This window comes from Chrysemys picta, chromosome 11 (assembly GCF_011386835.1).
Source record: "Chrysemys picta bellii isolate R12L10 chromosome 11, ASM1138683v2, whole genome shotgun sequence".
Lineage (NCBI taxonomy): Eukaryota > Metazoa > Chordata > Testudines > Emydidae > Chrysemys > Chrysemys picta.
This window is the reverse complement of record NC_088801.1, coordinates 68064315-68092251: the sequence shown is the minus strand read 5'-3', so window position 1 is coordinate 68092251 and position 27937 is coordinate 68064315. Positions and strand designations below refer to the sequence as shown.

At 42.2% G+C, this 27937-nt stretch overlaps 1 protein-coding gene across 1 annotated transcript in view; it reads left to right on the top strand.

Moving 5' to 3' along the window:
- The window catches only part of ABCA12 (ATP binding cassette subfamily A member 12), a 139099-nt gene that overhangs the window by 20461 nt on the left and 90701 nt on the right, over positions 1 to 27937 (top strand). The window contains exons 4-14 of the mRNA XM_024099735.3: positions 209 to 297; positions 4309 to 4418; positions 5387 to 5572; positions 7922 to 8100; positions 13681 to 13793; positions 14912 to 15008; positions 15142 to 19164; positions 21687 to 21802; positions 24624 to 24730; positions 26595 to 26848; positions 26951 to 27063. Of these exons, the coding sequence (XP_023955503.3) occupies positions 209 to 297; positions 4309 to 4418; positions 5387 to 5572; positions 7922 to 8100; positions 13681 to 13793; positions 14912 to 15008; positions 15142 to 19164; positions 21687 to 21802; positions 24624 to 24730; positions 26595 to 26848; positions 26951 to 27063 (5387 nt within the window). The remainder of the gene's footprint in view (positions 1 to 208; positions 298 to 4308; positions 4419 to 5386; positions 5573 to 7921; positions 8101 to 13680; positions 13794 to 14911; positions 15009 to 15141; positions 19165 to 21686; positions 21803 to 24623; positions 24731 to 26594; positions 26849 to 26950; positions 27064 to 27937) is intronic.

Below are 27937 nucleotides of genomic sequence, written 5' to 3'. Positions count from 1 at the left end.
TCTTATATTTAGTACTTGGGCCTCTCCCTGGAGTCAATGGTACTGAACCAGAACTTCAGTGCAGAGGGAGCATGAATCAAAACCCCTCATCCAACCAGCCCTTAAAGTCAGCTCCAGCTCTAACCTGAGCCCATCTGTAGTTTAGTGTAAGTTTAGTTTTAAGCAACCGTATGTGGAGTTACAGGTCTCGTCTCTTCCTTTATATCAGAAAACAGAAAAGGTCACCTAACCTGGGGAAGACCATCCATCCATCACTGCAGAGTGCTGAGGTTCCAAAAAGCAGGAACGCTTCACCGGGTATGTTATTCAATTCTATTAGTGTTTAGAGAGTTCTTGGCATGCGGCATGGAAAGGTCTAATCTTTTAAAGGTTTGTCTTTTAAAGCTCTCCTGACAGAGAGGCAATTCCTAGAAGAGTGCTGTTGAAATGATTGATATGTTCTCTATGGCTGCTTGAGTGTAGTAGTGCTATTATTTTAAACTCGTGGGAATAATCACAAATAAATTTCTTTACAAAGCTCAAAAATTTCTTAACCCCTGAGGGATCAGAGCTTAGGCCCTCCTAGAGCTGAATCCAATGTTGGAATGTGGCCAAAAGACTAGGGTTTTCTTCTAAGGAGTGCCATGAGATCTTTGATGTCCACTAGGGCCATCCAAATATTTCATAAATAAAAATGCATGTAACTAATATTGCCTTTTTTCCTGTTCATAACTCATCCACAAACTGACTATGATTTTTGCAAATTTCTTATTCAAAATTCTTCAGCAGATAATTTCTGTGAAAAATCCTTTCCCTGTAGCTCATTTGTGGCAATGTGAATATTTAATCTTCAAGATGTTTTCATTGGTCACAAGTTTCTCTTTCACTGAAGGAGTACTGCATATCTTTTGGACTTAGGTTTCAAGTATAAATAATCATACTTATTATTACACTGAATGTGCTAGGAGTTTCCCAAACATTCAAGATGGACATCTCTGTTCCAAGGAGCTCTCAATTAAATTATGAATTCACAATTCACATTCTGTAATATCTATTAAGTATTCATAATGACCAGAGGTGGTCAGGAAGGCTTAAATCTTACATCTCATTCAAAAGATTACAGGTCAGACGTAACCTGGCATAACTGCATTGATTTCAATGAACTATATAGTTGTGAAAATGTGAATGTATACAAATAAGGGCTGTCAAGCGACTAAAAAAATTAATTGCGATTAATCGCACTGTTAAACAATAATAGACTACTATTTATTTAAATATTTTTGGATGTTTTCTACATTTTCAAATATATTGATTTCAATTAGAACACAGAATACAATGTGTACAGTGTTCACTTTATATTTATTTTTGATTACAAGTATTTGCACTGTAAAAAAAACAAAAGAAATAGTATTTTTCAATTCACCTAATACAAGTACTGTAGTGCAATCTCTTTATCATGAAAGTTGAACTTGTAAATGTAGAATTATGTACAAAAAATAACTGCATTCAAAAATAAAACAATGTAAAACTTTAGAGCCTCATTCCTACTTCTTGTTCAGCCAATCATTCAGACAAACAAGTATGTTCACATCTTTCAGGAGATAATGTTGTCTGCTTCTTGTTTACAATGTCACCTGAAAGTGAGAACAGGCGTTCTCAGGGCACTGTTGTAGCCAGCGTCACAAGATATTTACGTGCCAGATGCGCTAAAGATTCATATGTCCCTTCATGCTTCAACCACCATTCCAGGGGACATGTGTCCATGCAGATGATGGGTTCTGCTCGATAACAAACCAAAGCAGTGCGGATCGACACATGTTCATTTTCATTATCTGAGTCAGATACCACCAGCAGACGGTTGATTTTCTTTTCTAGTGGTTTGGGTTCTGTAGTTTCTACATTGGAGTGTTGCTCTTTTAAGATTTCCAAAAACATGCTCCACACCTCGTCCCTCCCAGATTTTGGATGGCACTTCAGATCCTTAAACCGTGGGTCGAGTGCTGTAGCTATCTTTAGGAATCTCACATTGGTGCCTTCTCTGCGTTTTGTCAAATCTTCAGTGAAAGTGTTCTTAAAATGAACAACATGTACTGAATCATCATCCGAGACTGCTATAACATGAAATATATGGTAGAATGCGGGTAAAACAGAGCAGGGGACATACAATTCTCCCCCAAGGAGTTCAGTCACAAATTTAATTAATGGATTTTTTTAATGAGCGTCATCAGCATGGAAACATGTCCTCTGGAATGGTGGCCAAAGCATGAAGAGGCATCTGAATGTTTAGCATACCTGGCACGTAAATACCTTGCAATGCCGGCTACAAAAGTGCCATGCAAATGCCTGATCTCACTTTCAGGTGACATTGTAAATAATTAAGAGGGCAGCATTATCTCCTGTAAATGTAAACAAACTTGTTTGTCTTAGCGATTGTCTGAAGAAGAAGTAGAACTGAGTGGATTTGTAGGCTCTGAAGTTTTACATTGTTTTGTTTTTGAGTGCAGTTATGTAACAAAAAAAATCTACATTTGTAAGTTGCACTTTCACAACAAAGAGATTGCACTACCGTACTTGTATGACGTGAATTGAAAAATACTGTTTCTTTTGTTTATCATTTGTACAGTGCAAATATTTGTAATAAAAATAATATACACTGATTTCAGTTACAATATATATGAAAATGTAGAAAAACATCCAAAATGTTTAATAGATTTTAATTGGTATTCTATTGTTTAACAGTGTGATTAAAACTGCGATTAATCGCAATTAATTTTTTTAATCATGATTAATTTTTTTGGTTAATCACGTGATTAACTGTGATTAATCGATAGCCCTAATGCAAATAGTTCTAAGAATGTTGACTTCAGTGCAGCCATGCCGATTTATATCAGTTGGGGATGTGCAATATACTTCAAGTAGGATATGTGACAGACCCAGACCAGTGGGGTACAGGAGTCTGGTAGAGGGCAAATATACTGGTCACTGGATGAGTAGCTTTCTGTTCCCTGAGTGACCAGAGCAGGGGCTGCACTAGAGTAATCAGGAACCTGCTAGAACCATTTAAGGCAGGCAGGCTAATTAGGACATCTGGAGCCAATTAAGAAGAAGCTTCTAAAATCAATTAAGGCAGGCTAATCCGGGCACCTGGGTTTTAAAAAGGAGCTCACTTCAGTTTGTGGGGGGAGTGTGAGGAGCTGGGAGCAAGAGGTGCAAGGATCTGAGAGTGAAAGGGTGTGCTGCTGGAGGACTGAGGAGCACAAGTGTTATCAGACACCAGGAGGAAGGTCCTGTAGTGAGAATAAGGAAGGTGTTTGGAGGAGGCCCTGGGGAAGTAGCCCAGGGAGTTGTAGCTGTCATGCAGCTGTTACAGGAGGCACTATAGACAGCTGCAGTCCACAGGGCCCTGGGCTGGAACCCGGAGTAGAGGGCAGGCCCGGGTTCCCCCCAAACCTCCCAATTGACCTGGACTGTGGGTTCTCCCAGAGGGGAAGGTCTCTGGGCTGTTCCCCAACCCACATGGTGAATCTCTGAGGCAAGAAAATCCACCAATAAGCGCAGGACCCACCGAGATAGAGGAGGAACTTTGTCATAGATAAACAGTACCACCCAGACCTTGTAAGATGACTCCACCAAGTGTGATGGCTGCAAGACTGAAGACCCAGCATTAAAGTAAATGTGAAGACCCAGTGAAACATTCAAATGGATGAGTTTTAAAAGGTTACAAAAGGAAAATGTGACCTTTAGGATTTCATTAGATCAGATAAATCCCTTAAATATTTGATATTGACATACATTTTTGAAGATGGAGTAGTGACTAGAACTTTTTGGGAAACAGTTTTCATGAGAAAATGCCAATGTTGAAACCAAAACTTGGGTTGGTTTTGACCAGTTTTTCAAGTTGAAATTTTTTTTGTGCGGGGGGAGGGAAAGGAATGAGACTGTCAACATGTTTTGTTTCGACATTTTTGAAACAAAAAATTCTGATTTTTTGGTTTGAAATTAATTTTTGTTTTAAAATTTGAGCTAATTATTGTAAAATGATTTGTAATGGTCAAAATCAAAACAAAACATTTTGAAATGATCAAACCCGATTTTTTTTAAAAAATTTGGTTCACAACAGATGTCGAGATTATTTCTTTTTGTCCCAATTTGGGAGGAGAAATGTTTTGATAGCTCTACAATTTTTGTGCAATGGGAAACTGTTTTCCACCTTGCACTAGTACTAATCACACAAGCAAAGGTGTAGCGTTGCTAGCAGTGCCATTGCATGAGGTGGTTTACTCAAGAGATTAAGAGTTATGTGTTTATTTAAAATTCTCATTACTACAGCGTTATCAGATTCAACAGCTAACCTGAAAAGCACCTTGGAGGATATTTCATCACCATTCAACTTGACTTCCAGAATAAACGTGCTCAACAAAATTCTAAGTTTGGGGAAGGTAATTTTTGTACCCGTGGTGCAGTGACATGGAATTAATTTGTTTTTGTTTAAATAACAGAGTTTTAAGCAGAATGGGGCTGACTCACAGCTGGTGTGAATTGATTTTAATGGAGTTATGACAATCGCGATGCCAGCTGACAAGCTGCTCCCATCATTTGAGTGTGTATTTTATTTTAGGAAAGGGAAGATAGTTGCAGAGGGTGGGTTGTTAAGTGACTATGGTAAATTTCGTTTTCCTCTAAGCATAACCCACAAGTGTTATATTAGATATCCAAATTTCTTTGCCACTTCACAGCTTACCAAATACCAACAGACCATACCTCTGATATTCGAGCACAGGATTTCTCTAGTTTATTCAAAGCAAGGGCACTCCATAAGGCAAAATGTATATCCTCTTTCACATTCAACTAAAATACCATGTCATAGTCATTGCTATCATAGTCTGCATTTGCCGACAGCTACCGTACAGTGGTTTCAGAGATGCCACAGTATCCGTCTGTGATAAGAATTGTTTAGGGTTGTGAGCTTTTTGTCAGTTAATGTACAACACTATGCCCTGGACTTTGTCTACCTTTAATTGTATCGGCGGGGTAGCCGTGTTAGTCTGAATCTGTAAAAAGCAACAGAGGGTCCTGTGGCACCTTTGAGACTAGTCTCAAAGGTGCCACAGGACCCTCTGTTGCTTTTTACCTTTAATTGATAACATAAAAACAATATATTTTATAATTTATGGCCCCAATCATGCAAACACCTACCCACGTGCTTAACTACATGCATGTGAATAGACTCAGAAGTCAGTGGCACCATTCACATGCATACAATTAAGTATGTGCATAAATGTTTGTGGGCTCAGGGCTAAATTGTTTAACGTAATTACCGCCAGTCATAATTCCTTACTGCTTTGATTAAAGTCACTGTCAGGAAAACCCTGTTTTTATCACCACTAACGTTAAATTTTCCTTTTAGGCGCAGACGCAGGATTCATCTGCGGCAAACCTCAAAATTGTTATCTGTGAGATCATGTCACCATACATAACCTCTTCTGAGCTCCCGTGGGAAAGCATGGGAGCAAACGTTCACAGGACGTTTTGTTTTACCAACGCGTCTCTCTTAGAATCATTTTTCCAAGCATTCAGAAGTCAGATATCTCAGGTGAATAGCCCACCTCCTCTTGTCTCCATTGAGAATATTAAGAATGGCTATTATTATTCTGACTGTTGTATTGGGGTAGTGCCTGGGAGCCCTACGAATGGACTAGGATCCCATGTGCAAGGTGCTGTACAAACACACAACCAAAAGATGGCCCCTGCCCTAAAGAATTTGCATTCTAATTCCTTAGGAGCAAGGATAATGTAATTGCTTATGGGTGGCATTTTTTCAAAGAATCTATTGGAATGAAGCACTCAATGCCCATTGAAAAGCAATGAGACTTAGCCTGGTCTACACGGGGAGGGTGGGGGGGAATCAATCTAAATTACGCAACTTTAGCTATGTGAATAATGTAGCTGAAGTCGACATACTTAGATCGACTTACCGTGGTGTCTTCACTGCGGTGAGTCGACTGCTGCCGCTACCCCCTTGACTCTCGCAGCGCTGGAGTACAGGATTCGATGGGAGAGGGCTTGGGGATTGATTTAGCGCATCTAGACTAGACACGATAAATTGATCCCCGCTAGATCGATCGCTGCCCGCCAATCCGGCGCGTAGTGTAGACATACCCTGAGGCATCTAACTTACTCCGATTGGTGTTTTGAAAATTCCCATAATAAAGATGGTTTGTTTCCACCCGTTACTAGTCTTGTCCACTTTAGTAAATATAGGGATCTGCTGAGAATATTAGTAGATTTTTAGGGATCGTTATGACCATCTAACCTGACCTCTTTCATAGGAGCCATATAATTTCACCCAGTAATTCCTGTGTCAATCCCAATAACCGATGAAAGAGCATCTCTTTCAAACGGCCATATAATTTATCACTCAAAACAATTATATCTTAAATAAGGTGTATGCTCCCTTTTTATCAGGATGAGCACTGTCTCGCGTTCTCATACAGAATATTCTCAGACTCATACAGAAAGCTAGATTAGGTGACACCCATGAGCAGGGTTCTCCGAACGTGTCGCCCAATGGAGTCACAGCCAGCGCTGCACAGATGCAAAGGCTTTAAAACTAGTTAGACCGCAGGGAATCTTATGCTTTGACGCATTCGTACTCCAGCACTGAGCTGCGTCTAATAAAGGAATCCTGGTCATGGCACTCTGCCACTTAGAGCCAAATGCTCGGCTGATGTAAAAGTGCTGCTTCATTGACTTACATGGATTTCTCCCTGTTTGCACCAGCAGAGAATTGGGCCCATGTTCTTTTCTCTCCCCTCCCCTAGGTTCTAGTTTTACCACCTGTCATCTCCCCTACGTCTGTTGCTTTATGATCTCTGCTGTAGAATCTTGTTGTTCTGGGTCCACGAGTGGGAATCTGTGGAGAGGATTTCATGAAGGAGAACAAGTTATTCCACCATGCCGTGCTCATCAGTTACTCACCGTGAAAAGACTAGCTAGAGCTGGACTCATCTCAAGTCCTGTATCAGCTGAAACAATCGCTTGAAATGGAATTTAGATAGGTGGGCCAAATTCATCCCTGGTGTAAACCCATTCATTTCAGCAGAGTTACACTTGGGAGGAATAGGTTCCATTGACAACTGTAGGCACAATGTGCAGAATCACCCAGATAAGAGCCCTGCTGAATGCCTGCACTGCACTGGGGCCTCCTTGCCTTCACAGTGTACCTGAATTGCCAGATCCTAAGTGGAGGGAAATCAGTTGCCAATGGGCTGTTACCTCTTGTCCCTGGCCCCCGCTAGGGTGACCAGATGTCCTGATTTTATAGGGACAGTCCCAATATTTGGGGCTTTTTCTTATATAGAGGCGTATTACCCCCCACCCTCTGTCCCAATTTTTCACACTTGCTATCTGGTCACCCTAGGCCCCACACAGGTTGGTGAGGAGTGGCTTGTCGGGAGTGTGGTATAAGCAGAACCCCAGAAAGCACCAGGCAGCACAACTAAGCTGGCTTAGAGGAGGTCATAAGCTGTGTTAGAAAAAGGGCGGGGGCATCTTCCGTCCTTCAGAGCAGGGATTGAATTGTGACTCCAAGAAACCCCAATTTGGTTCTTTGTCGGGCTCTTGGGTCATTGCAGTTGTGTGTTATCCCTTGCTGAGGCTGGATTGCAAGGGTGCAGCCTCGCTCAGAATAAATAGCATACTCAGCCCACAATTGTATTGCATTCAAAAATATTTTCCAATTTTAATTTTCATGCAACTGGTAAACACCTTCCAAAATTGTCCTGGGGTTACCAGAGTTTAAAATGCTCTGGTACGAATTCCAGAGAGCTGTACCCGTTTGAATGCGCAATGTGAATATTTTGGTTATGTGGTGCAGCTAGTTAACAAATATTAAATGTCCTCTTAACCTGTAAATAATTGTATCTCATTTTTATGGTTTAAGTTGCAGCAGGACCCTCAGTACCAGGTGACATTTGTCGAAGAAACCGTCTCGTTCCTGTCACTCATCTCACGAGTGCAGAATGACACCTCTTTGTGGCATTTCCTCTTGATGGCCCCCGATGTGGTCCAAGGCAGTCTGAGAATGAAGGATATATTTGCTTTTCTTCAGAACACAAGCAGGTAGGACAACAGAAAGGATGGGAAAGGCGCTGACGGTATGGTGGTTATGCCTGTTATTGAGCAGGCAGTCGTGATGTGGCAACTCAAAGCAACAAACCGGGAGTTAGTTTTGTTGGGCTATCTTACTGTATATCTGAAGTCTCTAAGGATGGTGGGTAACACACTGACTTTCAGTGAGACTCGCGCCCCTATGGGCATGTCTACACAGCCCGCAGAAGGGAGCCTTTCAGCCTGGGGTTAACAGACTTATGTTAGTGGGGCTCGCACTAGTGTACTAAAAACATCACTGCAGCTATTCCAGCTTGGGCAGGAGCTTGCGCTTTGAAGCCCAACCTGACCCGCAACTTCAAAGTGGTGTCTACACAGCTAATTTTAGAGCACTGGCACAAGCCCTGCTAGCCCAAGTCTGTTAGCATGGGTTGGAGGGCTTGCTGTTATGGGCCGTGTAGACATGTAGACATACCCTGTGTTGCTAAGTCACTTGTGAAAGTGACTCCTGTGTCACTCAAGTACTTTTGCAAATTTTACCCAGTGTCAGCTGGCGATAAACCTGTTCTGAGGCATAGTCGGTAAGCAGCTATCATTACCACGTGGAAGTTGAAAGGCTAGGTAAGTGACTGTCCAAAATGTCAGATGAAGACAAATCCTTTCTTCCGTGCTCCTCGATAGGTTTTTGATGATGATATTAGCTAACCAGCTCCTTCCAGAAGATCTCAGGGCCAGATGCACTGGTATATTCTAGCTGCTTTGTACCACTCTATGAATTCGGCTTAGAAGAAATATTAAACTAGGTTTATGGTTACTTTGCATTGCTACATTGGCATGAAGCAGCCAGACCAGAGTGGTGAATCTGGCTTTTAGAGTTTTGTGGCTTTGAAACTATAGCTGTAGGTAGGAAGAAGTATCTTTGGCATGATATTTGTTGCTCAACAGTTACAGGGAAAAATGGAGGGGACAAAACAGAGACGCAAAGAGATACATAATCTTTAGTGCCTGGATTGAAACCTTTGACACTCTCTCCAACTAGGATTGTGAAAACTCTCCTCAGTGGGCTCAGTCCTGAAGTCCTTTCCCAATTCTTACTCAGACAAAACTCCCATCTAAAGCAAAAGGACTTCAGGATTGTGCCCCAAATTGGGGTATCGGGAGAAATTTGTGCAACTCATCCACTGGCTGCATGACTGAAAGCTGGATAGTGTATCTGTGGAGATCATTGTGTCTGGTCCACTTCATAATATCCAATGGAGTCAAACGAAGTGTCTCTTTGTCAAGTCTCTTTCCAACAATGATTGATGGAGATGATGCTGGCAAGCTGTATTTAATATCAAACACCTGGTAATTAACACCTTAACTTGAGCAGTTTGAAGACCCTTACAGAAGTTGCCAAGGGGGTTGGTTGTGAACTTTTTTATGGAGCTGATTGTGATCTTGGCAGACTTGGGATTCACTCTTGCTCATCATTAACAAGAAGCAGAGGAAAATAAAAACAATCGATGTGCCATTAGTCTGGAGAAAACTGAGATCATGTCCTAACCTGCACTTGAGGAAGCACATGTACGATCTAGTATCACGATCCTCAGTGGAGCCACTCTCAACGTGATAACAGATTTCATTTTCTTCGATGGAGTTTTGTCAATGCTACTCTTCTTAATCGAGGAGCTACCTGTGAGTGTCCACATTCATTAGACTGCTGCTTTCAGCTCTGTAACCAGGACTGTATCACACAAGAAGACATAACATTCACTGTGCTATTCCATCTCACAGGGACATGTTATCTCTTCTACATCAAAGAGCTGTGCAGAATTTCATCAGTGGCACCTTGGAGCTGGTATACCTAGAAAGCGGCATGATAAATGCAACAATAAAGGATTTGTGCAAAGAGCTTGCACAAATACAATTTGAAATTATGATTACGGAAGTACATCTTAGCCAGACTGGGCATGTCCTCTACATGAAAAAACAGGTTCTCAAGAAAATATTGCACAGTGATTTTTATAGGTGAATGATCAAGAGGCACACAAAGAACCTCCACCCACGGTGACATTGATATTAATATATGGGAAGCTGCCTCACCAGAGAGGAGCAGTGAAGTAATATCTTGTGCAGAAAGTTTTGGAGCAAATTTTATTACCCTGTAGGAGAAACTGAGGCCTTGCAAGCAAAGAAGACAGGAATTATGGATAGGGTTGCCAATTTTGATTGGACATATTCCTGAAAGTTTCATCACATGACATAATAATCAATTAAAGATTAATCTTTAATTCCTGAAGACTTCAGGACAATCCTGGGGGGTTGGCAACCCGTATTGTGAACCCACCTAGTAAACATTCCTGGTTTTTAAATTTTCCTGCCCAGCCAGGGAATTAATAATTGGACTCTTCATCTACCTTCAAGACCACAAAAGTTCTTGCAAAACTATTCAACTTTGTAATAAAGGACAAACAGCAACACCAGTTTCTATTTCTACCACCTACTCCTTTATATAATTTGTGCTCACTTTTGGCAATCCGTGGCATCTAGTGCCCTCATGATTCCTTTCCTGATGCTTTTGACACAGTGCGACAGGTGCAATTTTTATGCATATCCCAGCTGCAACTTCCCCTTTTGAGGCTCTTGCTGCTTACTCTTCCTAATGACAGGTTTCAGAGTAGCAGCCGTGTTAGTCTGTATCCGCAAAAAGAAGAACAGGAGTACTTGTGGCACCTTAGAGACTAACAAATTTATTAGAGCATAAGCTTTCGTGGACTACAGCCCACTTCTTTGGATGCATCCGAAGAAGTGGGCTGTAGTCCACGAAAGCTTATGCTCTAATAAATTTGTTAGTCTCTAAGGTGCCACAAGTACTACTCTTCCTAATGTGCACCTGGGCAGAATGAAAATATTCAGGTTAACACTGAGGGGGGAAAACCTATCCAAGAACATTACAATAAATATGGAGACACAATAAGCACCATACTTTGTCCTTGCTCTGGGCCCATTCTTTCAAGGCAGCATGTGTTCATCCACACAGTACGAATCAGCTCTGCTATGCTGTTTGCATATCTCTTGCAGTATGTAAACAGGGCAGCAGTTGTAACTCCACATGCAATGCTGAATTGTACAATGACTCTGCACCTACCATAAATGTTATACATGCAGAACATAGAGCGGCTGATCCAATGCCCATTGAAGTCAATGGAAAGAGTCCTCAAGATTTCAATAGTCTTTGATATATGCAGTGGTGTTGTAACCGTGCTGGTCCCAGGTTATTAGAGAGACAAGGTGGGTGGGATGCTATCTTTTATTGGATCAACTTCTGTTGGTGAGAGAGAGACAAGCATTTGAGCTTACGCAGAGCTCTTCTTCAGGTCAGGTTCTTCAGGTTTTTCAGGCCTTTGTAAGCTTGAAAGCTTGTTTCTCTCTCCAACAGATATTGGTTCAATAAAAGATATTACCTCATCCACCTTGTCTCTCTAATGGTCTTTGATTCAGATCCATAACACTGTGACTATTGAATAGATATTTTAATGGATACCACTGCAATACAATCAACCTGACAGCTTTTTCTTTGCTAAAAGATCCCTTGTTTCCCTTCAGTCTGAATGTTTTAGAGAGAAAATGAATCCTCTGAAATGGCCACCCATTTCCCATCCATTTATCTTGTCTTCTATGGATTCCCACTTTATCTTGATCCTTACCTGCTCTATTTCTTAGTTTCTTTCAGGAGAAAATTCACCCGGCACTGTGCACCGGATTTAAGTAGTGTATAGGTTTTGCTTGAGCTTCTTGATAGGAATGAATTTAATGAGTATAAGGTGTGTGACAAAGCTCTGAGCCTGTATTGGTGGGTCCCGCGCTTCCAGGGGGATTCAGTGGCCTCAGAGGCTCGCTAAGGCCCTCAATGTGATCTCCCTTTCTCAGTATAGCGGCAAAGGTCACAGCTTATTGAGCTACTTTCATCACAGGCCAGTATGGGAGGTGGGAAGGTGGAATACCCACAGTCTCTGTTGCTCCTTAGAGCTCAGTAGATGCAGTTCGGCCTCCTGCCTGGACCAAAGTCTGCTTCCCCTCTCAAGGGGATCTCTGTAGAGCAGGCCTGCACAGCATGCGGCCCGCGTGGGCCCACTGTGCGGCCCGCGGGCAAGCGGTGGGGGGCGGTTTCCTGACAGTCAGAAGCGCAGCTGCCGGGTTCGCCCCCTGCCGGGGCATGGGGGCCCGACCTCCCCCACCCCTGGGCAGGGGGCGAACCCGGCAGCCGCGCTTCTGACTGTCAGGGCGGTCAGAGCGCGGCGCGTGGGGCTGTGGTCGCCTTCCCTCCCCCTTCCCCCCCCTCCGGCAGGGGGCGAACCCGGCAGCCACGCTTCTGACTGTCAGGGCGGTCAGAGCGTGGCGCGCAGGGCTGTGAGGTCGCCCCCCCGCCCCCACTCACGCGTCTCCGTCTCCGTCTCCCGCTCCTCCTGCCTGGCGTCCAGCGTCACTTCCGGGGCTGCTGAGGCGGGAAGCGCTGGGCACGAGGCAGAGCCGGTAAGTCCGAGCGAGGGGAGAGGCACCCAGCCTGGGCTCGAGCCGCAGCTCACGGGGGCTGGGGTCAGGGGGGGGATGTCCAGCTCAGAGGGGCTGGGCTCGGAGCTAGGGGTCAGGGCTAGGGGGGGCTGGGGTCAGGGGGTGTCAGGCTCAGAGGGGCTGGTGGTCAGGGGGGTGTCCAGCTCAGAGGGGCTGGGCTTGGAGCTAGGGGTCAGGGCTGGGGGGGGACGGGGTTCGGCGGGGCTGGGTGGCGCTGGGGGGGGCCTGTTTCAGCACGGCCGGGGGGTTTCGGCCCTCACCTATTTTCTTTGGAGTAATATGGCCCTCGCCGCTTTACGAGTTGTGCAGGCCTGCTGTAGAGCATGGCGGGGAGGGAGGGAACCTGGGCCCACCCTCTACACTGGGTTCCAGTCCAGGGACACTAATGGTAGCAGCTGTTGACGGCTTCCCCTTCACCACTGATGCTGCTTTGATTCCCTGGGCCACTTTCCCATGATCCCCTTTTCCCAGCTTCACCCTTACCTCAGGGTACAGTAATGCTTCCTCTCCTCTGGCTCCTTTCACCTGGGCTCCCTTGAGGAACTGGAAGGAGAGCTTTTAAGCAGTATGAGCCGGACCATGATTAGTTCCAGCTGTCTCCATTAGCCTAACAGCCTTAACTGACCCTTTGCCGGTTAATTGGAGTCAGGTGCTGGCATTAGCCCAATGACCTTAACTGGTTTAATTGGCATCAGGTGACTTGATTGGCCTGCAGTAGCTTTTGTTTGGCTACCCAGGGAACAGGGACCTGCTCATCCTGAGGCTGATATATTTGCCTTCCACGACTCATTTATAGCCTTCTGGTCTGAGTCCGTCACAGGTGTCATACATTTCTGCTAATATACTGCCATGGCTTTCCTTCAAAGCACTTTGTTAGCATTTTGTGCATGATCAAACACATAATTAAACATAAGGGCAGCGTCTTTTTTGTCATGTATTTTAAGAATGGTAAGCCGCACTCCATCTATTTCCCACACTCTTTTGCTTCTCCCTGTAAACCTTGAGCCACAATTTGTTTTCATTGTTTTTTCCCCTTAGTGCTCTGATGGCATCTCAACAGGTTTCTCCTCCAGTCATGAGTAATGATGGAATCAAAACTATCCACAACAGGGTTTTGCGTCTTTTGTCTTTCCTGAACTGTTCAGAACAAGGTAAGATCCTTCAAACTAGCTGTATCTTTGTTGAAAAACTGCATTACCAAGGAGTAACATACTGTGAGCTTGTAAGCAACCAGCCCAGCCTTGTGCCATTCAGGGCTTGTCATAATGAATTGTCCCTTCAACTTTTAACAAATCTAAATAAATAAATAAAATGTCTCATCACCAATGGAAACTTAAAACTCTTCCTCAATTAATCTGCTGCTACCAAAAAATATATGTTTTTACAGCATAATTAACATGAATTAGCTTTCTTAGTGTAATATCTTAGTGGAGACAAAGTGTCGTCGTTTTTACCTCAGTGTAACTAGGCACGGTCAATCCCAGTGGGAGAGTGTGGTATTGAACTCAGGTAACTACATAGAGGTGAAAACTGCAGTGCCTTGTCTCCAGTTGGACTTTACAGTGAGATAGCTATCTCACGGTAGTTGTCTTGCTGTTAAAACACACTTATTGGCAGTGAAAGCATAGCCTTTGAAACTTGTAGGATATACATGAGGGGTCAGGAGAGAGATAAAACATATTTTATATATACACATACAAAATATGCTATTCTCCATATGCTCCTTTACCTAGTCATAATTAGTTTTCTGTTGTCTTTTTCAGTATGAGTCATGGATGGTAGACATTGGCATTGATAAGGAGGTTGTGGGATTAGTAAAGGGTGGAATTCCATGCCTAAGGTGTGGTGTGGAAAAAAGCATGAAGTCAACTGGTGGGAGAAACAGACAGGGGAAGGGGTTCGAGGTGGCAATGTTTGCACAGCAGAGGATATGGAGGGGGGTTCCAAACAGAGATAAGAACAGATAATTGAGGGAATAGTGAAGGGCCTTGAAGATGAGCACAGGAAGCTGAACAAGCAGGCAACATCAAGTTGTGTTACTGGTAGCAAGATGCTGGTAGTGCTAATGGAGTACCTCTACTAGCAGCCCAGATGTTCATGATCCCAAGGTGTTCCTCAGATGGGGAAAACATAGATGGGGAAACCATCTTAGTTAGCTGCCTATAGATTTAGGTGCCTAACTTTAGACATCCAAGTTTGCAAATATAACCATAATTTTCTGTTCAGTTTCCAAACCAACATATGCATCTTCTTTATGCTTCCATTGTAGGCAAAAATAACAGTTCTACAGTGGCTGATATTTGCAATCTCTTCATTACCTGGAAAGACAACCAAAGTTCAGTATCTCAGGTGGAAGACGTTTGGAGGTAAAAAAGGACTTACAAAACCATGGACAATGACAAAAATATCATTGAAATTTGTGCTCTTTCCTACAAACTGCTTTTATGTTTTCACTTAAACTGATCTCATATTTTCTAAAACATGTTTCTTTCTTTTTAGAAAAATCAAATTACCGGAGTTTGATGGAGAAGACTTCAGAAGAGCTATTTTCTCAAAGGATTTAGAAACTGTACAAAAGTCCCTATATCTTTTAAAGGGCTTCCAACAACATTTGAATAGAAACAAATCAGAAAACTTAAATCCATTCACAGAATCTGTTGGGAATGAAACCATTCAGCGATTGTATGAAATTCTGAAGTTGGGAATGAATATCCTCTATGACTATAAATTAAGGAAACCATTAAATAAAGAAACAATTGATGAAGTCTATAACTTCACATCTCTTCTACTTCAGAAAGACTTTAACGGGACTTCTATTTTCAATACAGCAGCCCATTGGAAAGAAATTCAAAGTGCTTTTAAATTAGCTAGTGTGATTTGGGATCTAGCATTTTTAAATAAGACTAATTTTAATACAGTGAAGACATGGGATATTATCAAAATGAAGATATCTCATAGGATTTCATCATTCCCTGAAGACATTAAAAACTATCTCTATGCAATGCAAAAAATCCCATCTTTGTATTCAGATTCTCTTCTTAAACCTACTATCAATGAAGTCTTTCAGGAGCAGCTCTTTACTTTCCAGAAAATCTTTGCTCATGTGATGAATGTGAATATGATGAGTCGGTACTATCTATTGAGAAACGTGTTTGAACTTATGGAGACAATCCAAAATTCCACTGATGAAGATCTGTGGAAGGAGCTGGATGGTGATTGGCGTACTGTTGAAAAACTAAGGTCCGCAAAATGGAACAACACTGACATCATTGCATATCAGCAGTTTTTAGATATATTGCACAACCATTTATACACATTAAATAATGGTTCAGATGTTCTTTTCAATAAAGAATTGGATCAACTGATAGAATTTGCTACCTGCATGTTACGAGAGTATGGTGGAGAAGACTCCAGAGTGGCCAATATCTCAATGACCATAGAAGCCATACAAAAAACCCTGTACATATTAAAAGATTTGCAGAAAAAAATTAATATTAGTACTTTAGAAACTATTGATCTAGTCTTTAATTTTGACAATAAAAACACTGGTAGATTGTTGGAAATATTGAGGGTAGGAATGAAAATCCTTTATGACAACAGATTGGGCGAAGCATCCGACAAAGAAAAAATTGATGCTGTCTATAATTTCTCACATCTGCTACTTCAGAAAGAATTTAACAAGACTTTCTTACAGCACAATACTTCACTGGAAACAAAAGTGTTGGATCTCTTGCATTTAGTCTTGAGTCCCTTCCTCATGGAAAATAACAATCGTAATGAAAAGCCACAGAATTGCTCTGTCCAAGACATTCTTCACATAATTCTTCAGATGTTGCTTAAAAATATCACACTAAGTGAGTCCCTACCGGGAAGCCATTGCAAATTCCTATTTACTTCCATGGATATTCAGACCAGAACAATGGAAAATCAAACATTTACTGAATTGTTTCAGCTTGCAATAAGAAACCTAGAGCAGACTCCAGAATTTGCTAGCATCTTCAAAAACAATAATGAATATTTTTCAAGGGAGCTGTCGTGTATCATCCAGTCATTACAATTTTCTTCTAGTTTTCTTTCAAACTTAAATACTGTCTCTAACTTTAAGAATCTTTGGATAGAAGAAAAGTATCAAACTCTGACAGCCATCTCTAAGGAGCTTCCCCAGAGTAATGCAACGTGCCTAATACCAGGCTTTCAGAATATGGATAGTGTATTTAAATCTTATCCCTTAAACATTTTGATTCCTATTATTTTGAATGAAACAGACTTGAAGTCACAAAATTTCTCTGGCAGTTCATTAGACTGGAATAGGTTGCCTTTGTCTACTGCCAGTCTACTGCCAACTGTTCCCCAGTGGAATGCCAGTATATATGAATTGGTACAGATGGTCCAAAATGCCTCCAACCAGCCTGAATTGAGACGTTTCTCAAGAGTCTGGAAGAGCATTGGCAATCTGATGATTACCAAATGGAACCTGACAGAAGTGGATTCCAGTGTGAAACTATTGGAAATGTTGAAAAAAGCTCTCAATGTTGTTGACATTGGATTAGCTCCCAGAAAAGCAAAAACACATCAGTTCCTTCATAACTCTAGCTTGGGAATGAAACCTTCCGATTTGGAAGATATATTTAGTTTGTTAAAACTCTTCCTCAACTCAACTTCTGCCACAAACAACAAACCTGACTTGGAGAGGATGTTTAAAAGATTTGCTTCACCAAATGAGATCCCCGCTGAAAGACTTTTCTATACTAATCCCTATTCAGAGGAAATACAACGTTTTTTAAATTTAACTAGAGTAATTTGGCATAAACTCATTTTAAATAAAGAGCTTTTATCCCTCCAAAAACTCCTTGCTACCATGGCAAAGGTGAACATAACTCAGCATTACCTATTGATCTCTTCCCTGCCTAAACTAATGCAGCGTATCCAAAATTCCACTGACGGAGCTCAGTGGAATGATCTCAACAGCTACTGGCACATCGCTGAAATACTGCAGTCCATGAAATGGAGCAGCACCAATGTGATTGCCTACAAGTCACTGTTAGACGCATTGCAAAAACATTTACGTACAGTGCAAAATGGCTCAGGTCTCCTTTTTAGTAACGAATTGGAGAAGTTGATAAAACTTGCATCCCAAGAGTATGGCGGAGAAGACGCCAGAGAAGCCAATGTCTCAGAATATTTGCAAGCAGTACAAAGGAGTATATTTATTATAAACGACTTGCAACAAAAGTTTAATATCAGTGAATTGGAAACTATTAATCAGTGGATGAATTTTGACAATAACTCCACCCAGAGATTGCTTGAAATATTCAGGGTGGGAATGAAAATCCTTTCTGATGCCAGATTGGGCGAAGCATCCAATATAGAAAAACTTGATGCTGTCTATAATTTCTCACACCTGCTACTTCAAAAGAAATTTAACAAGACTTCCTTACAGCACAATACTTCCTTAGAAGCAAAAGTGTTGGATCTCTTGTATTTAGCCTTGAGTCCCTTCCTGGAGGAAGGTAACAATGACAACAAAAAGCTACAGAACTGCTCTGTCCATGACATTTTTTACATAACACTTCAGATGCTATTTAAAAATGCCACGCTAAGCGAGTCCTTACCAGGAAGCCATTGCAAATTCCTGCTTACTTCCATGGACATTCAGATCAGAACAACGGAAAATAAATCATTTACTGAATTGTTTCAGCTTGCAATAAGAAACCTAGAGCAGACTCCGGAATTTGCTAGCATCTTCAAGAACAATAGTGAATATTTTTCAAGGGGGCTGTCGTGTATCATCCAGTCATTACAGTTTTCTTCTAGTTTTCTTTCAGACTTAAATACTGTCTCTCACTTTAAGAATCCTTGGATAGAAGGCAAGTATCAAACCCTGACAGCAATCTCTAAGGAGCTGCTCCAGAGTAATACAACATGCCTACCACCACCTTTTCAGAGTATGACTAGAGTATTTAATTCTCATCCTTTAAGCAGTTTGATTGTTTTTATTTTGAATGAGATGGACATGAATTCACAAAATTTCTCTAGCAGCTCAGTGGATTGGAAGAACTTGTTCATTCTCTTCAGTGATGTGCAGGCTGATGTCCAGCGGAACTCCAGAGTATATGAACTGCTACAGATGGTGCAAAGTGCCCCCCGCCTCTCTGAATGGAATAATTTCTCCAGAGTCTGGGAAGCAGTTGACAACTTGCTAAGCACCAAATGGAACCTGACCGAAGCGGCAGGATATGTGAAGCTGCTGGAAGTGATGAAGAGGGATCTGGCTGACAGTGAATTAGCTTCAGGAATAATAGAAACTGCTCATTATGTTCTTAAGAAACTGAATTCTTCTGATCTACCAAGCTTATTGAAAATGGACCTCAACCCAGAGTCTGCCCCTAACAGAGCTAACTTCGATACTGTATTGGACAGTGTTGCTCATCCTTTCAGTGTTATGGCAGAAACCCTTTTCAATAAGACCCTGACTTGGAATGAAGGAGAACAAACCCTGTCTCCTAACAGTTTGGTTGCACAGTAAGTTCATTTATTTCCAATTTCATAACTGTCTCAATTTCTTGTAGAATCTACAATGACTTCTGGCTTCCAGTTTATTTTACTTGTCTATTAAAGGAGCAACATTAAACTGTAGTTACATGAGCTACACCTAGCTAGGGACATAAGATAAAATAAGAAAAGGTTCTATGAATATATTAGGAGCAAGAGACATAGGAAGAAAAATGTAGGTCTCCTACTTAGTAGGGAAGGATAGCTAATAATGGATGACATCAAGAAGGCTATTATGTTTAATATGCCTGTTTTGCTTAAGTTTTCATAAAGAGGTAAATTGTAACCAGATACTCAACACAATTAATATTAACAAGGGGGAAGGAATGCAAGCCAAAATAGGGGAAGAACTGGTTAAATAATATTTAGATAAGTTAGGTGTATTCAAGTTGGCTGAGGCTGATGAAATCACCCAAGGGTACTTAAGATACTAGCTGGAGCAGTCTCAGAATGATTAGTAATTAACTTTGAGAACTCCTGGAGGACAGATGAGGTCCCAGGGGACTGGAGAAGGATAAACCTATCTTTAAAAATGGGACCAAAGAGGACCTGGGGAATTATAGACCAGTCAGCCTAATTTTGATATCTGGAAAGATACTGGAACCAATTGTATTAAATTGTCTGTAAACCCAAAGAGGATAATAGTAGCCTACAGAGATTTGCAAGTACAAATCATGCCAAACCAACCTAATTTGCTTCTTTGTCCCTAGTGGATAGTAAACACAATATATCTTGATTTTAGTAAGGCTTTTGTCACAGTTCCACATGACATTCTCATGAGAAAACAAGGGAAACATAGTCTAGATTAAATTGGTACAAGGTGGGTGCAAAATTGTCAGAAAGACTGGACACAAAGAGAAGTTATCAATGGTTCACTGTCAGACTTGGGGAATGTGTCTAGTGGAGTTCCTCAGGGGGCTGTTCTGGGTCTAGTACTATTCAATATTTTCATTTATGACTTGGATAATGGAATAGAAAGTATTCTTATACAATCTGTGGATGACCACAGGTTTGGAGGGATTGCTAGTGCTTTGAAGGAGAGGATTAAAATTCAACCTTGACAAATCGGAGAATTTGTCTGAAATCAACAGGATGAAATTCAATAAAAACAGGTGCAAAGTACTACAGTTAGGAAGGAAAAATCAAATGCACAACTACAAAATGGGGAATAACTGGCTAGGCAGTAGTGCTGCTGGAAAGGATGTGGGGGTTACAGTAGGTAAATAATTGAATATGAGCCAGCAATGTGATACAGTTGCAAAAAAGGCTACCATCATTCTGGGTGAATTAACAGGAATCTCGTATGTTAGAAATATGAGGTAACTTTCCCATTAGACTGGGTACTGGTGAGGCCTCAGCTGCAGCAAAGTGTCCATTTCGGGGTGGCAGATGTGGAGAAATTGGAGAGAATCCAGTGGACATCTACAAAAATGATAAAAGGTTTAGAAACCCTGACCTATAAGGAAAGGTTTAAAAAAAATGGGCAAGTTTAGTGTTGAAAAAGAAGACCGAGAAAAGGACCTGGTAACAGTCTTCACATATGTTAAGGGCTGTTATAAAGAGGATGGTGATCTATTTTTCTTCAAGTCCACTGAAGGTACAAGAAACAATCAGATAAATCTGCAGCAGGGGAGATTTAAGTCAGATATTAAGAAAAACGTTCCAACTATAAGGGTAGTTAAGTTGTGGAATAGGCTTCTAAGGGAGCTTGTGGAATCCCTGTCATTGGTGGTTTTTAAGAACAGGTTGGACAAACACTTGTGGGGTTGGTCAAGGGTTATTTGACCCTTCCTCAGTGCAGGGGGCTGGACTAGATGACCTCTTGAGGCCTTCCAACCCTCCATTTCTCTGATTCTGTCTCTTAGACCTACCACCCTTATTTATGGATCCAAACCACACAGACATTGAGAACACAGGGGTGAGGAAGATTTCATAGTCACTAAACCATACAAACACTGGGAGAGATTTTCAAAAGTGCTCAGTGTTGGCCTATCTCTCTTCCCATTGAAGTCAATGGGAGCTTTAACCATTGGCTATGGAGGGAGGACAGCTAGACCAATGCTAAATGCTTTTGATAAATCTCACCCTAGGAAAACTAAACTTCTTAGCCTCTTCCCTCTAGTTAAATGACTTCCACCAGCTTCTCAGTTTTCCCCACTGTGCCTTTAAGAGCAGTCACTTTCATTCAAATGAGTGACCATTTAATATACATTTTCTTTTGCTCATTGTCTCAGAGTGAATTTCCACAGAGGACTTTTCCTATTGTTTGTGAGATAATAGCAAAAGAGATCAATGCAATAAAAATTAGGAGCAGCTTCAATGTTTAAATATCACAGACTAGATCCTCAGATGATGTAAATCAATTGACTTCAATGAAATGATGCTGGTTTACACCATCTGAGGATCTAGCCCTAATGCTGCTGACAGGTTACACAGTAATGCTCCTTGTTTCTTTTCAGCAGAACAGGATTTATTCCAGTCTTATTTTTCAGATTTCTGTTTTTAGAATTGGAAAACGCCATCTTACAGGTGTCAGCCGATAACATTTACAAACCTTACTTGATCTGTTTAATGAATGTGAGTGGAAGTCAAGACAATGAGTTGACAGGTAATATTTATTTCATTTACTCTGTGGGAGTTATCTGGTAATGTCTTAAGCCTATCTTTTTAAAATGCTATGTGTAATGACATGAAGAAATGGTGCTGCGTGTTTTCAGTGTCCTTGAAAGTCCATTGGAGCTCTTGAGAGCTCAGAACCTCTGAAAATGAGGCCCCTTTCGATTTGTCTCGTGTATTTTTATTTTTTGGTGTTTAGATGCGTCACGTTATCAGTGTAATTTGTCCACTCCAGTAATCATAAAAACACAGAACACTCTTCCCTTTGTGGTTGCATGGCTAGTAAAATGTATGCTGCTGACTCTTAAATAGTGAGTCCGTAGTAAAATGAATCTGGTGTTTCCTCCTCTGTTGTGTACTGCTGCAGCTTCTACGTTCCTTTAAAGTGGCAGCCATTATTCTGAGAGAGAAGCTTCCGTTGGTATAATGGTGTTTCATATGGACAGGCTCGGTACATACTTACAGCAGCACCGGAGTTGCTTATTTGCCTCACATACGAGGTGTTAGCGACTCACTAGGTCTCGTATGCTTTCATGAGTGTTGTTTCCCTGATGGGGTGGGTTTCAGGAGCAGGGGTTTGTTATCTTGAAGGTCATCTCTGAAGACTCTTGGTATACTCATTAAGGATGTTAGTAAAACTGATGCCGGTTACTTCTCCCAGAGCATGAAGGAAGCAAGGACCAGACTGTGACTCTTGGTTCCTGTTCTGCTCCTGGGCAATGCTGCTATGTGAGGGCTTCTCGGGAGGTAGCTTTATGGCTGTCTCCTGACATGCCTGTCCTGGGGGAACGCTCTGGCTGCAACAGGGGCTCTTAGAACCCCTTTATACTACTGTGGCCCGAGTGGGGGTGAGGTGCTCACAGGCTGGATCATAGGAGTACAATCCAGGCCTGAGAGCATGACTGCAGAGGTGCTAAGCACCATTTGAACTCAATGGGTGTGGGGTCCCATGTGGAGCGGATAAAGCACACGACCAATGTGGTTGCAAGCTGAATCCGAATTCTGTTTATTACAAGCTTTCTTTTATAGTTTTTCTTAACATTACATAACACAATTAGGCTATAATCACACATCTACAGATTGGACAAGAAGGAGAATCATGTGTTTATCACATGTATAGCCCCACACCGATTGGTTCAACCGTTCCTTACATAAGGCCATGATTTATCACCTTGTTTACCTCATCTTATATAATCCCTAGACCACCAGGGGGCCTTACATAAGGCCATGATTTATTACCTTGTTTACCTCATCTTATATAATCCCTAGACCACCTCATGGAACTTTCCATTAGGTTGGTGTAGGGATGATACATCCCCACACCTCCCCCCTTTTTCTTAAATAAGGCCTGTAGGAGGATCAATTAGGACAATTACTAGCCACCTGACTACTCTCTTCGAACCTATAAAACTGATGACAGGTGACATTCAACAACTGGGAACATAATATTACATAAATACCCACGAAAACCATTGGGGTGTAAATAAGGATAGCCAATAAGACATATTCTAAAGGGATCCGATGGGGTGGCCATGGACAAGCAAAAAGGGCTTCTTGGCCAGTCTGGTTCGCCCAGGTGACCCAAACATTTTGTCGTGGGTTAACAAAAGGTACAGAGTTTGGACATACAAAGACCCCTGCTCCTATAATAAGGAGTCCGAACAAATAGTAGGATCAACTTCGGGTGAACTGGGGATGAGTGGTATGATAGTGTCCTCACCCCCAAAGAACTCACGGGCTCCCACCGGCAACACATAAGGCGGTTCCTCTTTTGGCCGAAAGAGGTCATTAATGGCCAACTGGACCTCGGCTTCTGCCGCAAGCGTCTCTATCAGTTTCTTAGATTTGCACCATATTTGGCTCAATGACATGGCCTCCTTGTTGCCGTGAGAGACCGACTCCCAGAGGTCAGAGCCTAGACTTTCCCAGACTGCCTTATCAAAAACAGTATCAGGAATAACAAAAAACCCGCGTCTCTGCCCCCATTTTAACAAACGGGACAACGCGTCAGAGGGAAGCTTCTTTCCCTGCTTTTCAGCGATGCGTAATAAAAAATCATGCACCGTCTCCTCCTCTGCAGACAAAGCAGAGCCCATTTTATCAAATGCAGCCGCTTACCTGTGAGCTCACGAACGTCTCTCTCGGACGACTAGGAGCCGGTATCCTCCGGTACTTCCTGCCACGGCTGCCACCTCCGCCTTTTCTCACCGAACGCTTCAGTCGGCTGTGAGCTCACGAACGTCTCTCTCGGACGACCAGGAGCCGGTATCCTCCGGTACCTCCTGCCGCGGCTGCCACCTCCGCCTTTTCTCACCGAACGCTTCAGTCGGCTGCCTCGATGTCCAAGCCGAATCACGTCGGGGTCACCATTTGTGGGGTCCCATGCGGAGCGGATAAAGCACACGACCAATGTGGTTGCAAGCTGAATCCGAATTCTGTTTATTACAAGCTTTCTTTTATAGTTTTTCTTAACAATACATAACACAATTAGGCTATAATCACACATCTACGGATTGTACAAGAAGGAGAATCATGTATTTATCACATGTATAGCCCCACACCGATTGGTTCAACCGTTCCTTACATAAGGCCATGATTTATCACCTTGTTTACCTCATTTTATATAATCCCTAGACCACCTCATGGAACTTTCCATTAGGTTGGTGTAGGGATGATACATCCCCACAAATGGGAACTGCGTGCACTCAGCACCTGCGGAAAGCAGGCCCTTGCAGAGGAAGTTCAGTTTTCCAATGTGCAGGGTTTCTGTAGGATCTTGTGTGTCATCTAAAGTAACTTATTTTCCCTTGCAGACAACATAACACTTCTTCTGAACCACGCTCAGCTAAAAGAAGCTCCTTTCACTCAAAACGACACCTCTGAGAAACATGCATCTATTCCAGAGATCCTGCGGTTAAAAGTAAGTCTGCTTAAAATGCTGACTCAGAGGAACCCCCACTGATACATCAGTGTGCAATGGAGCGTTCAGCAAACCAGCACGTGGAAAACAGGTTTAAAAACACCTCATGTGAGCTAGAACTGGACTGGATCTTACTGCTGCCGCCTGTGCTTTGGGGTTGCCATTACCCGGGGCAGAGAACACTCTTTCCCACACGGTCAGTGCAAATGCACATACATGTTTGGGAGAAAAGGGAGGTGCTCAGAGTCTGCCTGGACTGACTCCGAACTACAGTGGTTTTCATCACCTGTCTGGAAGTGGCAATCAGTGCTGTGTGGCTTGTGACTGGCAGTTTATTTCCTTGTTGAACGGATTGAAGGTTTATCCCTATTTTTAAGGCTCAAGGCACTCGTGAGACATTCATAAGTGCTTAGTGGAGTTAGGGGCACCATTCCTAGGAGACTTGTGCTCCTAACTCCCACAGGTGCAGTGGAAAAAATATGTACGGGAAGATTTTTTCAAAGGCACAAATGACAGTTCTGCACCTAAGTCCCACTGAAAGTCAATGGGAGTTTGGCGTCTTGACCTGCCACTGGAAAATCTAACAAGACATGCACCTTTGACAGTCTGCTGGCATATTCCTGTCTATGATTGCTACTCTCATTAGATTGTAAGCTCTTCCGGGGAGGGACCCTCTCTAAATATGTTTACACAGTACCTAGCAAGGCAAGTCCTTATGCTGATTGGGGTCCCTCAGCATGACTGGAATAATAATAACAACCACCATAATCATCATCATAATTAATAATTGATAAATAAGAGTTTTCATTGCTGGAGATCCTGTCCCAGGAATTAGCTAGTGCCAGGGTTGGCTTTGTAATGCCAGTGCATCATCTTTTATTGGGCTAATATGTCTTTCATGAAAATAAAAATAGTCCCCAAACCACAGCAGAAACAGGGGGCTCAGAGCCTGAGCTCCAGCCTGAGTGGGGATGTCTATGCTGCTATTTTTAGCCTTGTACTGCTAGCCACGTGAGCCCGAGTCCGTTGACCCAGGCTCCGAAACCTGGTGCCACAGGGTGGGGGGGGGGGGTTGTTTTTTTTTTTTTTGCAGAGTAGATTGACCCAGAACTTGCAGACCAAGAGAAGAGAGGGCTAGAGTAGCTGTCTACCACCATGCCTACAACAAGGGAATCCTCCGTAGCTGCAACCAGGGCCCCTTTATGCCACCCTAGCTCTTTAAAACAGCACCAAGGAACCAGAGCAGGTGTGGGGCTTTCACCATAGGTACCTGCAGTTCGTGTCCTATATTTAAGTTTAAGCACCTAAATAATATTGAAGGATCACAGAGAGCACACTCGCAATTGTTTACAAGGCTTAACTTTTATTAAAAATAGATCAGAGAAGTCAAATATCACTGTGCAAAATCACAAAAGTGGTGTAATGAACGTCATGATGTAACGTTGATGTTAATTGCTTGAATTACAACAGCATCTATATGCCCCAGTGAGCTAGGCACTGTACAAACACATAGTAAAAGATAATCCCTCCCCTAAGGACTTTACAATCAAAATAGACAAGGCAGATAAAGGGTGGGCGGGGAAGCAGAGACATGAAGAGAAGTGACTTGCTCAAGGTCACATAAGACAGCAGCAGAGCGAGGAGCTGAGAATTCCAGGCCAGGTCCCTGGACCTTTCTGCCTCTCCAGGGCTGGGAACAGTCACGGTGAATTTTAGTTCATTTGAACGAAAGGGCTTGAAAGCTGAATCCTGAATAAAAGCAATGCAATAAAAGCAAAGCAATGTTGGTATCCTTTAGCCTAAAGCCCACTTTTGATAATCCTTTTCTTTAACTTGTGTGTCTCTCTCTTTTTTTAATTTAAAGACATCTCGCTTCCGAAGCATGATAAAACTTCTTTGTGACTACAAGAGCTTTAAATCACTGCAGCGTATCTGTCGGCTCCCTACTGTTAGCTTTGAAGCACTGTGTGAACAAAGTCAATTTCACGAGCAGCTCCTTCGCAGCGCTGAGTTAAGCAATCACCTTGTGACAGATGTAGTTAATCACAACAGGGTCTTTCGAGAACTTCGAGATGTACTGATTGGGGATCCCACCAAAATCCAGTCACAAATGAATTGGTAAGGACTTGTCTAAGCTCTTCTACATCAGTGTTTCTTCCTGAAATTAGTCGTGTGGACCCTTTACTTTCTTTTAATATTGTCCATTTTTTAAAATTTAAGGATTCAAGAAAATGTGCCGCAAATGGATTATTTTCAAGATATCCCTCAGTATATGGCTATAATGAGTTCCATGATGAATACCACTGAGAATGTTACAGTTTCTAAAAAGCAAGGTAGTTTTACCTGTTTACTTTAAAACCTAGGTTTATAAGAATGGTCACTAATTTACTCGTTGCTGTTGGCCTTTCCGAGGCAAATTTCACTGATTGTCTTATGTAAGCTATATGATGACTGAAGTAAGCATGTGCTATGTCCATTGGCTTCTTTTCTAGGTCAGGTCATAGGCCTGTTGAAGTCAGTTACAAAACTCCTGAACTTGAATTAGTATGCAAACTAGATACTATCAATTTAGGCTTAAATAGAGACTGGGAATGGCTGAGCCATTACACACACTGAATCTATTTCCCCATGTTAAGTATCCCCACACCTTCTTGTGAAACTGTCTTAAATGGGCCATCTTGATTAGCACTACAAAAGTTTTTTTCTCCTGCTGACAATAGCTCATCTTAATTAATTAGCCTCTTAGAGTTGGTAGGGCAACTTTCACCTTTTCATGTTCTCTGTATGTGTATATATATCTCCTCACTATATGTTCCATTCTATGCACCCGGTGAAGTGGGCTGTAGCCCACGAAAGCTTATGCTCAAATACATTTGTTAGTCTCTAAGGTGTCACAAGTACTCCTGTTCTTTCTGCGGATACAGACTAACACAGATGCTACTCTGAAAACTCCTGTTGAGTCAGAGTTGCTGGCTCAAGCCATCAGAAGTCCGAAACTTATGTACAGGCAAACTGTGCTCGATGCAGGACCCAAAAGGCATGGCTCCAACAATCTCCAGGTCTGCCAGAGGCTTATAGATTGACAAATGGGCCGTCCAAATTCAGACATGTTTGAGCATGACACATGATAGTGCTCCTCTCAGCCAACGTGCACAACATCTTCAGTCTGGGCAAAAATGTTTCTCTTCCGCTGTCTTAACATAGATG